Source organism: Schizophyllum commune (assembly GCF_000143185.2).
Source record: "Schizophyllum commune H4-8 unplaced genomic scaffold SCHCOscaffold_5, whole genome shotgun sequence".
NCBI lineage: Eukaryota > Fungi > Basidiomycota > Agaricomycetes > Agaricales > Schizophyllaceae > Schizophyllum > Schizophyllum commune.
In genome coordinates, this window is record NW_026089542.1 from 2647338 (window position 1) to 2660537 (window position 13200).

At 57.1% G+C, this 13200-nt stretch overlaps 6 protein-coding genes across 6 annotated transcripts; 2 read left to right on the top strand and 4 right to left on the bottom strand.

Moving 5' to 3' along the window:
- Positions 1-63: 63 nt before the first annotated feature.
- Positions 64-1008, top strand: SCHCODRAFT_02497942 (4'-phosphopantetheinyl transferase; the record flags this gene model as incomplete). The annotated part of the gene is made up of 4 exons (XM_003036791.1): positions 64-184; positions 239-342; positions 395-574; positions 631-1008. The coding sequence occupies 4 exons, from the start codon at positions 64-66 to the stop codon at positions 1006-1008; spliced, it is 783 nt and encodes a 260-aa protein (XP_003036837.1).
- A 41-nt stretch (positions 1009-1049) lies between these two features.
- Positions 1050-2814, bottom strand: SCHCODRAFT_02667187 (uncharacterized protein; the record flags this gene model as incomplete). Its single annotated transcript, XM_003038150.1, has 7 exons — positions 1050-1769; positions 1818-2003; positions 2051-2194; positions 2248-2360; positions 2412-2476; positions 2530-2684; positions 2746-2814. 7 exons carry the CDS (start codon positions 2812-2814, stop codon positions 1050-1052), a joined length of 1452 nt encoding a protein of 483 aa, XP_003038196.1.
- A 67-nt stretch (positions 2815-2881) lies between these two features.
- On the bottom strand, positions 2882-4497 carry SCHCODRAFT_02623805 (uncharacterized protein). The gene is made up of 3 exons (XM_050345198.1): positions 4223-4497; positions 3385-4139; positions 2882-3281 (listed from the first exon to the last, which is right to left on the bottom strand). Exons 2-3 carry the CDS (start codon positions 4003-4005, stop codon positions 3081-3083), a joined length of 822 nt encoding a protein of 273 aa, XP_050200688.1. The 5' UTR covers positions 4006-4139; positions 4223-4497; the 3' UTR covers positions 2882-3080.
- On the top strand, positions 4445-8233 carry SCHCODRAFT_02623809 (uncharacterized protein). The gene is made up of 14 exons (XM_050345199.1): positions 4445-4547; positions 4597-4690; positions 4742-4907; positions 4960-5058; positions 5945-6065; positions 6118-6551; positions 6609-6647; positions 6703-6840; positions 6896-7051; positions 7103-7163; positions 7222-7403; positions 7486-7596; positions 7653-7737; positions 7803-8233. The coding sequence occupies exons 1-14, from the start codon at positions 4466-4468 to the stop codon at positions 7976-7978; spliced, it is 1944 nt and encodes a 647-aa protein (XP_050200689.1). The 5' UTR covers positions 4445-4465; the 3' UTR covers positions 7979-8233.
- Positions 8234-8572: 339 nt separating this feature from the next.
- Positions 8573-10344, bottom strand: SCHCODRAFT_02700682 (uncharacterized protein; the record flags this gene model as incomplete). The annotated part of the gene is made up of 8 exons (XM_003038152.1): positions 8573-9269; positions 9318-9373; positions 9420-9550; positions 9601-9691; positions 9745-9816; positions 9866-9953; positions 10003-10094; positions 10144-10344. 8 exons carry the CDS (start codon positions 10342-10344, stop codon positions 8573-8575), a joined length of 1428 nt encoding a protein of 475 aa, XP_003038198.1.
- Positions 10345-10550: 206 nt separating this feature from the next.
- Positions 10551-12376, bottom strand: SCHCODRAFT_080477 (uncharacterized protein; the record flags this gene model as incomplete). The annotated part of the gene is made up of 6 exons (XM_003038153.1): positions 10551-10687; positions 10738-11338; positions 11741-11807; positions 11912-11999; positions 12051-12157; positions 12209-12376. The coding sequence occupies 6 exons, from the start codon at positions 12374-12376 to the stop codon at positions 10684-10686; spliced, it is 1035 nt and encodes a 344-aa protein (XP_003038199.1). The 3' UTR covers positions 10551-10683.
- Positions 12377-13200: the final 824 nt, after the last annotated feature.

Below are 13200 nucleotides of genomic sequence, written 5' to 3' on the forward strand. Positions count from 1 at the left end.
TTGCGATGGAAATATGGCTCGTAGCGTATGAGCCAGACGCTCTCGATGTAGAGGTATGATGGCATGATTATATCCATCGCAAAGTCCTCTAACCGGCTGAAGCTCTATGAAGCTGGCCTAGAGCTCGTAGATGCTGAGAGTCAGGCCAGGATCAAGCGCTTCTACCACCGCGCAGATGCTTGTCGTCAGCCCTCTCAATAAAGCCGCAAGATAATTATCCTGAAATTGACTATACCAGGCTGTCTCACTGGACGTCTTCTCCCACGCGTGCTTCTGAAGCAGCATGGTGTGCCAGTCGCACAAATAACATTTGGCAAGACAGACGTCGGAAAGCCATACTTCGTGAGAGGTCTACATATAAAGCCGCTGGTTTTGACTGATAGTAGAAATTGAGACGACGCCTCTTGACCCTGCAATCGCCTTCAACGTATCTCACGACAGCAGTTTCGTCGCGATGGCTTTCGCTCCAGGTGGCGCCAACCCACCATCGTACAGCGTCGGCATAGATATCATGGAAGTTCGTATGCCTCGCGGTGAGACGTACGCATCCCTCACTGAGACATTTGGCGAACAGGTGAGTAAATATAAAGTTCTGATTATTCTCAGATGACATTTCAATCTCATTATCAGCTTACAACCCTCGAACGACGCCAACTACGCGCATTGCAACCGGAGGAAGGCCTACGGCACTTCTTCTGGATCTGGACAACGAAAGAGGCGTACACGAAGGCCCTCGGCATCGGTCTAGGTTTCGACTTCAACCGCGTCGAAGTCGACGTCGCGGCGCGGACAATTCGCATCGACGGAGTGATCCCGAAAGGCTGGCGACTGACCAGATTCGAAGCTACATCTTCCAGCGGCGCACCGTACATAGGCGTAGCAGCCGAGCTGACGACCAACAATGCACCTGCAGTCATCACCGACGCAGGCAGCGATACGCCCATAGTGCGCTACGACGCGGCAGAGTTCATACGCAATGCAGTATCAGCGCTAGGCAGTGACAAATGATACAACATACAATTGTAGCAACAACCTTTATTCCTCTTCAACTACGCCTGTTCCCCTTCTTCCACCGCCTGCACATTCGCCTGCGCCAGCCAGTCCGTATAGTACACACACTCCGTCGGGTTCACCGGCCCGCCCTCCTTGCAGAACTGGAACGACGGGCAGATGCTGCACGGCGCCTGCGACCACCCGAGCGATAGCTGCTCCTGCCGCACCGCGCGGTACGCGTACACTCCCTCGCTCTCCCCCAGATCCACGCCCAAAAGCAGGTCCGGTGATGGTGACCTTTCGAGCTTGCGCTTGCGCTTCTGCTTTTCCTTCTCCTTCCGGCGTCGTTCTTCGTCTTCTGAATCCTCGTCCTCGTCCTCCGAGTCGCTGTTCCGCGAGCGCCGCTTTTTCTTCTTCTTGCTGCTCACTGCACGCTCAATCTCGGAGTCGCTATCTTCCGATTCCGAAAGCTGGCGCTTCTTGCCATTTTGCTTCAACTTCTTCTGAGACGAGGTTTCGTCCTCGTCCTCCGAGTCGCTGTCGTGTTCTCTCGACTTGGACTTGGATTTCGAGCGCTTGCGCTTCTTCCTGCGTTCGTCCTTCGAGTCCTCCGAGTCCTCCTCGTCGCTGGTAAAGACAGCTTTTCTCCGTCGCTTTTTGCTCGGGCGCTCTTGTGAGTCGCTTCGCCGCTTGCGCTTCTTCTTGTGCGAGCGCTCGACCTCTTCGTCGCTGCTTTCTGTGTCGTCATGACGAGGTACGCTGATGCCCACGGGTATCTGCAAACCTTGAGTATACGGCGCACGAATTGTTACATATGAACACACCCTCTCGATCTCGCCGTCCAAGATGAGCACGTTTAACAAGCTCTCAACATGCTCTTCCGACAAGTCGGTGTCCGTAAGATGGGCGCGCTGCAGTGCGCTGCGGATCTTCTGCGCGGTGGGGTATTCAGGCTGGTAACCAATCGGGAACAGTGCGCCCTGCTTGTCCGCTGATTGACGAGGCGAGCTCTACACCAGTCATCAGCTCAAGTCATGCAGTCGAACGACCGACGCACCATGTCGCGCACAATCTTCAGACAAGCACGTATCAGGGTATTGATAAACGCCACATCCAGCTCGTTGTCTGTATACCATGGGCCGCCAGTGAGCGCGACGGACGGCTCGACGCCCTCCAGCATGTATATCTTGCGCGTCGGATGCTGGGACGGTGGAATGAGCTTAGGAGCGAAGCATGGGAAGGGGAGGCGCGTACCTGCACAGACTGAACGCGCTTGATGAGCTTTTTCTGCGTAAGGACCTTCAGGCATTTGTCGATCAGCGCCTGCGCGAGGTTCGTCTTCGCCTTTAGGTGCTTCGTCCAGATGCCTGCATTGCTCGCTCGCTTCACGCGCCCATTTCACTGAGTCTATCACGCACCTTCATTCTTCGACGCCTTGATATGACTGAGCACCAGTCCCTCCTCCGCCGTTAGGTCCTTCGTTCTATCCGCTGATCAGTCTTCACTTATGCCAGTAACAAGCAAGCACAGACGCACACAGTAATCTCCTCCTTCGTCACCGCGCGGAAGCTGACCTTCCCCTTCTCGTTCTTCAAGCTCTTGAACAGCCCGACCTTGAGCAGGAAGTTGAGCGCGTCCGTCCGCGCCTTGTTGTCCGGGATGATTTCCGCGACATCTTCGACGGAGAGCTCCTGCGAGGGCGTTGTGGTCGCATGAGCATCCAGACGAATAGCCAGAGGTACGATAGCTAACCTTGTTATGCGCCTTGAGTGCCGCCTTGTGTAGTTTCTTCTCGAGGTCGTTGGCTTTGCGCGCCGACATGATGAAGGCGGGAGCAAACGGCCACTCGATCGACGCGATCAGTCACGCGAAGTCATCATCAGTATGAGATTGGTTCTGCTTGAAGGAGTCGTTCAGAGGATTCCTAGTAGCGCTAGAGCTATACTGTTACATGGGTATATTGTTCTACATCGCTACAGTAATGGGAGGCAGAGTAAATACATATAGCGTTCGAGATATCGACTGCGTGAGTACTGTGTAACGTCGTCAAAGGATCCAGCGTCCTGGATGACAAAGAATACAGCGTGTCAGTAATACGCCCACAGAAGCTCCGACTGCAGTTCAGCTTCTGCGCTATCGCTCTCCCCCTCCGAAATCGTCAATAGAGGCGATCTCCATTCTCGCGCACCCGTCTCCTTCTCCGAAGAGGGCCAATAGATGCCGGACAGCTCGAAGGCTCTCAACGCGCGCAGCGCTGGCAGTTCATCTACGATGCCCTCGTACAGGCCCTGTGGATACCGTCAGCGCGTCAGTCGGATATGAGGTCGGAAATGAAGGTGACGCAGCGTCCTGCGCGCCAGCCCGCCAGGCCCATGAACGATGACGACTTACGACATCTCCTGGATCCAGAACGAAGTCATTCGTATCCAGGCGCAGATAGAGCAGCTGCGGCATGTGTTGCGCGAAGTGCGGCAGAAGCGCGATCGGTGGGGAGGTGGCCTGCGCGGTGAAATGCTGGATGGGTGAACGCGAGCCCGCGAGACGTGCGACGACGTCGGGCGTGCAATCACCGCTGGCTAGGTGAACACTTGAGACGTGACGGGAGGGGATGATGGCGAGGGCGGCAGTGCACGAGCCCGTAAATGACGCCAAGCGCGGCAGTGCGTGCTCGGGAAGAGTGACGGGCTTCTCGAACGCGTCCGGCGCCAGCGAGTGGACTTCGAGATCGCGCAGAAGAGGTGTCGTGCACAGGAAGGATGCGACGTGCGCGTCCATGACAAATGTGCAGCGAAAGCGAAGGAGATGTGGTAGCGCGCAGCCCGCTAGAACCCAGGACGCTCGGTGATCGAGCGCGAGATCGAGGGATGTGAGGCAAGGCATCGTTCGTAGAACGCGGGCGACCAATTCGTAGAAGGGTCGCAGTGGGGGCGCGTGAGACGCACCAGTGATGCAGAAGCTACGCGCATGCTGTGCGAGCTGAGGTCGCCGGGCAAGTGTCATGACGAGGGACATGTTCCCCGCCGCGGAGGATACCTGTACATCTCGGTAGAGGAGACGTACGGCTGTCTGGTGGAGGGAAGAGCAGAGCAGGGATATAGACGCAAGCTCCCCTTGCGACAGATGCTGACATACGCGGTCCAGTACCTCTGTAGGTAGCATTGTGATGGAGTGCATGTCGAGGGGGGAGTGTGAGTTGCAGGGCGACAGCTCGGTCAGGCGTATCACTCGCCTTATACGTGGCGGCAGTGGTTGATGGAACGCCCATTAGACCCGTCATGGCTGTATAGATTCAATAGCTGCCAGATGATGCGCGTAGAATCTGGAGATGAGTATACTGGACATTGGCTCATCAGCGCCGGAGACAAGATGTGATCTCCCCTGCTCGGCAAGTCCCGGCGAGCGTCAAACGCGCCGGCGTCGCGCTGCATTTGGGCACTTTGCACGTCTCCTCTCAACTCCCACCACCACGGCGATGCTAGCACTACGCGCCAGAGTCAGGTCAAGAACCCTTGGCGCACCTGCGCTCCGCTTGCTATCACGAGATGCGCACTGCGGTCAGCCCAAGTAATCTCGCCGCTTTCCATTTCCCTAAAACTGTGTTAGCCCCGTACCCCAAACGGACCCACAATTGTGGCACCCTTTCTGCCGCGGACGTCGGGAAGAAGGTCGTCCTGGCGGGCTGGTTACTCCCTGAAAGGTATAGCCCAGAGATCCTCCTCGGTCAACAGATGAACTCAACTCCGCGAAGGAAGGCCGGCAAGCACGTGTCTTTCTTTCCATTGAAGGATTCATCCGGTGCCACACAACTTGTTGTCAAACGCGATGGCTCAGCTGCTGGGCTATCCGACGTCACGGTTGAGTCCGTGGTCCTCATTGAGGGCGAGGTCTCTCTTCGTCCAGAGAATCAACGGCGTGTGCGTATTTTTCTTCGGAACACTTTGCTGCGGGCATTCATAAATTGATAAGGGCGGTACAGCCGACATAGACATCGTCGTGTCGGACTTCAGAGTGCTTAATCCTGCTCAAGAGGACTTACCGTTCGTGCCGTCGGACGTTACACATTTGGTACGTCCTTTCTTGCACAGTTCCACTCGCACGCCCGAATACAGCTGGTGGGGATATACGGGCGAAATCCTGGATATGGCACATCCAGTGTTCTACGAGCGCGGGCTACCCAAGGGACCCCAAATATTCGCAAGAATACCCGATGCCAGAAATCGGCGACTTGGCGTTTGTGTCCGAACATCGGGTGAGCCTCTGCTATAGAGGCACGATAGGTCTCGACTTACCGAACAATGATGCAGTGAACCTAAATGCTCGCATCCTGCGTACGAAGACCTCCGACCAGCCTCTTCTGCAAATTCAGCATTCAGCTCGCCCCACGCTTTTGTCGTCGTCTGCCGCCCCGCGTGATGGCAAAGTTTAGTGGTGGAGTGAGCTCTCATTTCTTGCTGCGTATCACGCTTGTCCTTTACTGACCAGCCCGAACTTCAGCTCAACGTTCGCGCTGTCCCGCTTGTGACCCCATGCGCTGCGCTCCGGGCTTAGGTCAGAAGGAATTGGGCTGAGATTGGGAAGTCTTTGCTGGTCAAACCCGAGCATTCCCAGAGGGTTGGGCACACAGAGCACAACGGCGCAGGGATTTGAGGCGTTATTCTCGTGGCTGTCGACCCAGAAGCCCAGCGGGTATAGCTTTTCTCGTCGAATGGGAGCTCGGCGTACACATTCGCAGAGAATCAGAGCGTACGGTTACTTACCGTGCGGTCACCGTACGCTCTGTTCTCCGAACGACGTTGATGCCAATTTCCCACCGCGAGGGTTTCTCTGTCAGCTCCCTCGTCGCTCTCCAGTCACAACCAACATTTCCTCCAGTTGTTCCCCATTTGCTGTATTCGGGCGTGCCGATGGCGTGCGACCGGACGACTCTGCTGACCTTCTCACAACATCACAGGCGAACGAAGATCTGCGCGCGCGGTACCGGTACCTTGACCTCAGGCGCACAGCTTTGTCAGAAAACATCCAGAAGCGCAGTAAGGTTGCGCACACCGCACGAACTGTATTGGAGCAGGAAGGCACGTTCTCGACGCCACTCCGTGTATGACCGTAGCCAACACGTTCACCTAGGCTTCACCGAGGTTGAGACGCCCGTCCTGCTCCGCTCCTCGCCCGAGGGCGCGCGAGAGTACCTCGTCCCCTCTCGGATCGCCCGCGCAGAAGACGACCGGCCGGTATTCTACGCGCTCCAGCAATCGCCTCAGCAGCCGAAGCAGCTGCTCATCTGCTCGGGCGCCGTCGACCGATACTTCCAGCTCGCCAAGTGCTTCCGCGACGAGGGCGGCCGCAAGGACCGGCAGCCGGAGTTCACGCAGATCGATATGGAAATGGCCTTCGTCTCTTGGGGCCCAGATGAGGCCTCTCTCGCGCGCGGTTGGCGCATCGGTGGCGCGGAAGTGCGCGACACCATCGAGCGCCTCGTCCCCGCAATGTGGGCCGCCGCCGAGGGTACCGAGCTGCCCTCGGATTTCCCTGTCATGACCTACCAAGAGGCAATGAATCGCGTAAGCCCCGCCGTTATCGCTTGTCTTCAAATCCTCACGCGCCATCCTATTGTACAGTTTGGCTCGGACAAGCCGGACACGCGCTTTGGCCTAGAGGTGAGTACGTGGGCGCCTTATGACCGTGCCCCTGTATGACGGCGAGCGAATGAAGATCAGCGATATCACGCCCTACCTACCCTCCGCCCAGCGAGAGGCGCTAGAGCGCGAGGGCGAGATTCTGCAGGCGCTCATTGTCCGTGGCGGCGAGTTTACCGCTGCCTCGCACGCTGCCCAAAGCGGGGCTGTAACGGTGAGCTGCACCTATGACACCGCCCCGCTGTCGTTTGACTCAGACACGACCTCAGGAGCGTATCCTCATCGATGAGGGCAACCGGGCATCGTGGCACCGTACATCCAGCATTTTGGCGGGACTCCCGTCGCCGTCTGACAGCGCGTGCGAGATACCCTCACTGCAGCCGGGCGACCATCTCTGGTTAGCACGAAGAACCAAGCTGGCGCAGGTACGCTCAAATTACCTGTGACCAGGACAGCGGCGCTTATGATTCTGTCAGGGTGGATCCACGCCCCTTGGCAAACTCCGTCTCCAGCTGTCAGAGCTGGCCCAGCAGCGTGGTAGGTTCCTCTCAGGCCCACTAGCTCCTCCATCCACTACCCAACTGACAATTGTAAGGTGACCTGACGCTCCCCGCCCACGCACGGAATTTCCTATGGATAACCGAATTCCCATTGTTCACCAACGCGGATGAGGACAAGGAGTTCCTCGCGCACGGTCGCTGGAGCAGCTCCCACCACCCCTTTACCGCGCCAATGTGGGAGGACGTACCAAAGATGTACGATGGGCGCATCAATGAGGTTAGTGCGAATGCCTGCACTTATACAGAATTCTCCCACTTCCTTACCTGCCGCACATTACTGACGTCGATGTCGTTCCCAGGTCCGCGGCCAGCACTACGACCTCGTGCTGAACGGCGTCGAGATTGGCGGTGGCTCCGTCCGTGTGCATGATGCGGCCATGCAGGACCATATCTTCACCAACATTCTGCAGGTCAGCCGCGGCATTCATGTCGTCGTTGATGACTTGCTGACTGACACTGCGATCAGCTGAGCCCCAGTGAGAAGGCGCCGTTCGAGCATCTATTGCACGCCCTGCGCTGCGGCGCACCACCGCATGGAGGCATCGCACTGGGTATGTAGCCCTTTCCTTCCTTAACTTCTCTTCCTCGCCTGCTTCATCTACTAACAACATCCCAGGCTTCGACCGCATCATGTCCATCCTCTGCAACACACCGTCCATTCGCGACGTCATTGCCTTCCCGAAGACCAGCGGCGGCACCGACTTGCTCTTCCGTAGCCCTGCGCCAGTAGGCGAGGACGTGCTTCGCGAGTATCGGTTGGAGTACCTGAAGAAGCCGACTGCGTCGACATGAAAGTGCTATTCGCTCCGACATGAAGAAGCCGACCGCATCGACTTAGGAGTGTCGATAAAGCTACACCACTCCGGAGAAGCTCATTTCGCCAGCTTTTGGCGAGAACCACCACTCACTTGCATCATTGGTAACATAGACATTCAAACTAATGCAACACATACACTCTGTTCGGCATAGCCGAATGGCCTCACGAATACGAACAGACAAATGATTGTGGGATTGACCCCGGGCCATTGATTCCGGAAAAGGTAGTCGAACATGAATGGACGTGCGACCAGTAACGCGTCCATAGCCTTGAAGGAAAAACCTGCCCACGAACGAGGAAGCTAGAGAATCATGATACGAACGACGATATGAGTACATGCGAGATAGTCTGAAAAGGTCCGAAGGTGTACAAGGGCATAGGGCAGCCCTAATGGTAGGTAAGAAGACGAATGGAGGACATGTTGCTTGGTGCAATTGGTAGAGCGTCCGAAGCTACTGGTGTGGAATCTGCTTCGCGGGCAACGTTGGAAAGCATAAAGATAAGTTGTGACGCGAAGGACTTCGCAGCAACCACTACGAAGAGCTACGCAGTCGCTGGGTGCAGGGGGCTCATGCAGCTGCCACAGCGTGCTTCTGCTGCGAAGTGTCGTCCGGCACGACATCAGTGTCTGGCGGGAAGAACGTCGAATGACGCGGCGTCGTTGCATCGTCCGTCTCGTCCGTGCCTGCAGAGCCCAGCCGCTGATGTGCATCCGTGAAGGACCAGGAGGGGTTCATCGGATCAGGCGCTTCGTACACCACACCCGCTCCGCGTAAATCCGGCGTCGAATGCGAATGTGCAGGCCCTTCAGGATCTGATCGAGCATTGTTCTCGTCGATGACAGAGAGCACAGAGCGCAGCTTTGACTCGGCCTTCCGCGGAGGTATCGAGTGGCGTCGCGCGTGCGTGGGCGAGGTCGAGCTTGGCGGAGAGCGTGAGGTTGGCGATGTGGAGCGCGGTGGCGTGAAGGCGGGCGGCAGACTCTCGGCCCACTCCGCGGTATCTGAGCGGTAGACGTCGTCGTTTGAGACGGACGCGGGAACCCACGACGGGTTCATTGATGCCAGAACCGAAGCCGCCGCGGGTAGGCCATTAGAATGCACCTCGGGCGTTTGAGCGGTAGGCGTTGATGCTGACGAGGTCGGCCCGCCCATAATAGAAAGCGGCGGGAGGATGGAGTAAATTTGGTCTTTCGCTGGTGGCGGTCCGTAGGCGTCGAAGGGGTCTGGCACAGTCTGCAGCATGACCTCGATTACGGGGTCCGAGCTTGTTAAAGGTTAGATATAGGATTAGGGGTAGACACTAGGGACTCACGCTTTGGAAGTGAAGCGGTCGAGTACGTCCATCGTGGAGCGTACGACCACGCACGTCTGCCGGCTTTGAGTAATTGTATGAAGGAACTGGCAGCGTACTCACCTTTCCTTGGACCACATTCCACACTTCCTCTTCATGCTCCATGATTTCCTGGTAGTGGTCGACCTTCAATTCATCCAGCTCATCCACTTGTCGTTGTAGTACAGTCAGGGCTTCACGGAAGCTCTGCAAATCTGTGTGGGGTTAGCATAGGGGTACGAGGAAAATCGGGGACAATACGCACTGCGTTCCTTCCTGTTCATGTTCCGGGCTTCCGTCTGTCGTATAACCTGGCTCTTCTCCCGCAGAGCTCGCTCATACTGTGCCGACCTTTCCTGTGATGGCGTTAGAAGCGTCGGTATGGTGCATGGTGAGATATCAGACGCACGTTGACGATGGTCTTGTACGTATCAAGGTGCTGGCGAAGGGGTTTCTCGAAGGTCTTGTCGATGGTATCGGCCTGAAGGCTGTGATCAGATACTGGTAAAGAGAGGTGGACGGCGACGCACCAAGACGTGCCAGTGATTGCCCATGAGATGATGCAATCCAGAAGCAGCCAATAAGCGTGTACCCGCTTCGTATGAAGGGCCCTTGAGCCTGAGGGTATGTGAGAAGACGTATAGCGTTCAGTCTTCTAGCCACGCACCCACTGCATGCCTCCAGGGCATCCGCGAATGCGGCTGTCGCCCGCGACATCTCGACCAGCGCATTGCGGTATCGCGCGCTATTCTCCATTAACTAGAGCCAGATAAGCATCACGACCTGGGCGACTATCTGGGGGGCGCACCTCCTCATACGCCTGAATGCTCGCCTTGAGGTCTGCGCGAGTGATAATCTTCTCAGGACCGTTGGCGCCGAAGTTCATCGCGGAGGCGTGCGTCGCATCGGAGAAGGTGGGAGACGGACTGCGCACAGCGGAGGGCGAGGAGTCGCGGCGGCTTGCGCCAAAGGCAAGCGTGCGCAGAGACCGTGGGCGACCGGGGGCCATAGTGGCGACGACGGTGGAGGACAAGAGGTAAACGTGCACCGCAGCGTCCGTGAGCCGCCAAGTCCGGCGCGATGCCGAATTCGATCACCGGCACGCGGACCTCTTCAGACGGCGCAGAGCGTACTTGCTCAAGGCATTCAGAAGACGGCGCTTATGTTGTCTTACCAGCTATGTGGACACTTTCACTCTATTGAAACTCAGAAATATCGGATGAGGCGGGGCATGCATTATCACTACCAGTAAGCGCCCGAGGAATAATAGAGGGAACATGATATGAAGGGCTCCCGACATATTCCACCGCCTATCAAGGGCACGCTCCCGAGGAGTATAGGGAAGGTTTTATCTGGGGCAATAGTCAGTTGTAAGAACGAGACGAGAACAGCTGAACCATACCTGGCCCTCCCCGACGCAATAGCGTTCATCTTCTCTGGCGAGTCCCGCAAGTAGTACAACTTCGCTCTCCTTGTCCCCCTCGCGCGCGAGTTGATCTTGATATCCTTGATATGCGGCGAGTACACGAAGAAGCGCACCTCCACGCCCGTCCGCTGCACGATATTCCGAAGCAGGAAGCTCGTCGCCGGGCCGCGGCGGCGCACGTCCAGCAACACACCCGTGAACTGCGTCGGCGCGTGCTCTTGCTGCACAGTCAGGACCGAGCCAATGGGCACCCGCTGGGGGGAGTTGCGCCCGAAGAGGCGGTCCGCGACGGCCTTGCGGCGCGCGTTGGGCAGCGTGTCCTTCACGTATTCCATGACACCTTTGCCTTTGAGCACACGCTCTGGCGGAAGGGTCGCGGTGGGCTCGATGCGAATGGGGTTGAGTGCGAAGGGGTAGGGCCGGGGCTGCACGGGCGGCCTGCGCTGCGGCTCGCTGGAGGCGGGCTTGGCTTTATGTGCCGGGGGTGGGGGCGCGGCCTTGGAAGCGGAGGCAGCGGACGCGCCAGTCCTGGTAGACATCAGACGCGGCCATCGTTTGACCGCGTTGGAGAGCATGGCTGGTCGCGTCGGCGTCGCGGTCAACGGGGAAGAACAAGCGCCTCGAGCCGGCCGAAGAGCGTCGATCGCAAGCTGTCACGTCACGCTCGAGTCCCTCTCCGTCCTCGATTTCTGCGGTACAGTTCTGCTCTTTCGTGGCAAGTTGTTACTTTGACTCCTCATGCGAATGGAAGGTCACATAGAATAGCGTATACGACTGTTCCCCAATAAATATGCAGCAAATATGGGCAGTAGGCGGGGACGCATACGATTACAGCCACCTTTGCACGGTGTGCTTCTACGGTATTTTGCAGTATATGATAGTACAAGAGATACAGTCCAATGTAGCAGCTCAGAAGCCGCGGCCACGTCCCCTGCAACAGTTCAGACGAATACCTGGGGATGGGAAGCCACGAACTCACCTTCCCCGCCCTCTTGGGTATGGCGAATAGCCACGGTAGCCCCCGCGGTATCCGCCGCGGTAACCGCCTCGTCCGCGTCCACGGTTGAATCCAGGAATATTTGTCCTTTTTGGGGTCACCTATATGACTTGTCAGTAGGTGATACGAAGGGAGAGTGAGGGGAATTGGTACCTTGATCAACCGACCCTTGAACAAGGAGTTGTCCATTGTGACAGCGGCATCGACATGCTCAGGCTCAGCAAACTCGACGTATGCATACCTGCAGGCCTTGTCAACATATGCAGCAATCACGAGATGGAGGGAGACGCACCCCTTCGGATGCCCAGTGAACTTGTCGCACAAGATCGTCACCCGGTTGATCGTGCCGCACGCCTGGAAGTGCGCCTGGATATCCTCTGGCGTCGCGCTATAGTCGACCTGCATGCCCAGTCAGTTGTCCATACACACCATCATCAGTCACCCACGCACATTTCCGACATATATGCTGCGGTTGTCTGCCGCCGTTTTGTCCTCCTCCGTGTCCATGGGCGCGCCCCCACTGACCCCCGACTCAGACGCCTTCTCCGCCGCCTCCTGCATCTCGCGCAGCTTCGCGGCCTCCTTCTCCATCTCCTCGACGCGCTGCTTCATCAGCATGATCTCCTGCAAGGCCAGTCAACCATCTTGTCCGGTGCTCTTGTCCTCAATTCCCCCGTCCGCGTATGTGTGCTTCCCCCACCCACGCGTCTCGCGCGTTGGGTGCACACGCGCGGCGAGTAGCAGAAGGAGCAAGTACACACCTTGGTCTCCTCATCCTCGACTTCGGTCGCGGCACCGTTCGCTGGGGGGTTCGCCTCCGTGTCGGCCATGGCGTCCAGCGGTGAGGGTTATGTTTGGCCGTGTCGTCACAGAGGACGAAATTTCCGCGGTGACGGCATCTTCCGGTCATTCACGTGGAAATCCGCATTTGGTCGACCATTTTCGGTGAGCCCACCTTGTCCTGAACGTCGAGTGCATTCGACGCCCTGGCTTTCGAAATGCCATACGCTCCACCTTGTTCTCCGTCCTCACCCTCTTGTCTCTGTGAGACCTCAGGCACTTCAATACAACTTTGAACACCAACGCAACTCGCTGTCGTACGCCCTCATTCTCCCGCCTCAATGTAGTAGTCCGTGTACGTGCGTGCCCTTTCTCAAGTGTTTTTTGCCAAACAACCTGGTCTCAAGTCCAACTTGATGACAGTCGGCCTTTCCCTTCATTGTTGCCCTTACTCTTCGTCATCACTTTCAAGACTCCAGGTGCTTCTCGCTGTTCGCCTTTCAACAGAAAAGTTTCGGCCTTCACATATATACTTACAAGCACTTCGAAGAGGTTATCCCTTCTTGACCCACCCTCAACTTCAGTTCGAAGCCTGCACCTTCGTCCAAAACAAAGATTTGGATAATCACTCAATCGACATCATGACCTTTCCTGACCGTCGC

What these genes read in the sequence shown, in the direction of transcription:
- SCHCODRAFT_02623809 (XM_050345199.1), top strand. Translation starts at nt 4,466, where the DNA reads ATGCTAGCACTACGCGCCAGAGTCAGGTCAAGAACCCTTGGCGCACCT. An exon ending in GGCTGGTTACTCCCTGAAAG is followed by an intron (nt 4,691 to 4,741) that starts GTATAGCCCAGA and finishes AACTCCGCGAAG; the next exon opens with GAAGGCCGGCAAGCACGTGT. An exon ending in ACGATGGGCGCATCAATGAG is followed by an intron (nt 7,404 to 7,485) that starts GTTAGTGCGAAT and finishes TGTCGTTCCCAG; the next exon opens with GTCCGCGGCCAGCACTACGA.
- SCHCODRAFT_02623805 (XM_050345198.1), bottom strand. Translation starts at nt 4,005, where the DNA reads ATGTCCCTCGTCATGACACTTGCCCGGCGACCTCAGCTCGCACAGCAT. An exon ending in TTCTGGATCCAGGAGATGTC is followed by an intron (nt 3,282 to 3,384) that starts GTAAGTCGTCAT and finishes CGGTATCCACAG; the next exon opens with GGCCTGTACGAGGGCATCGT.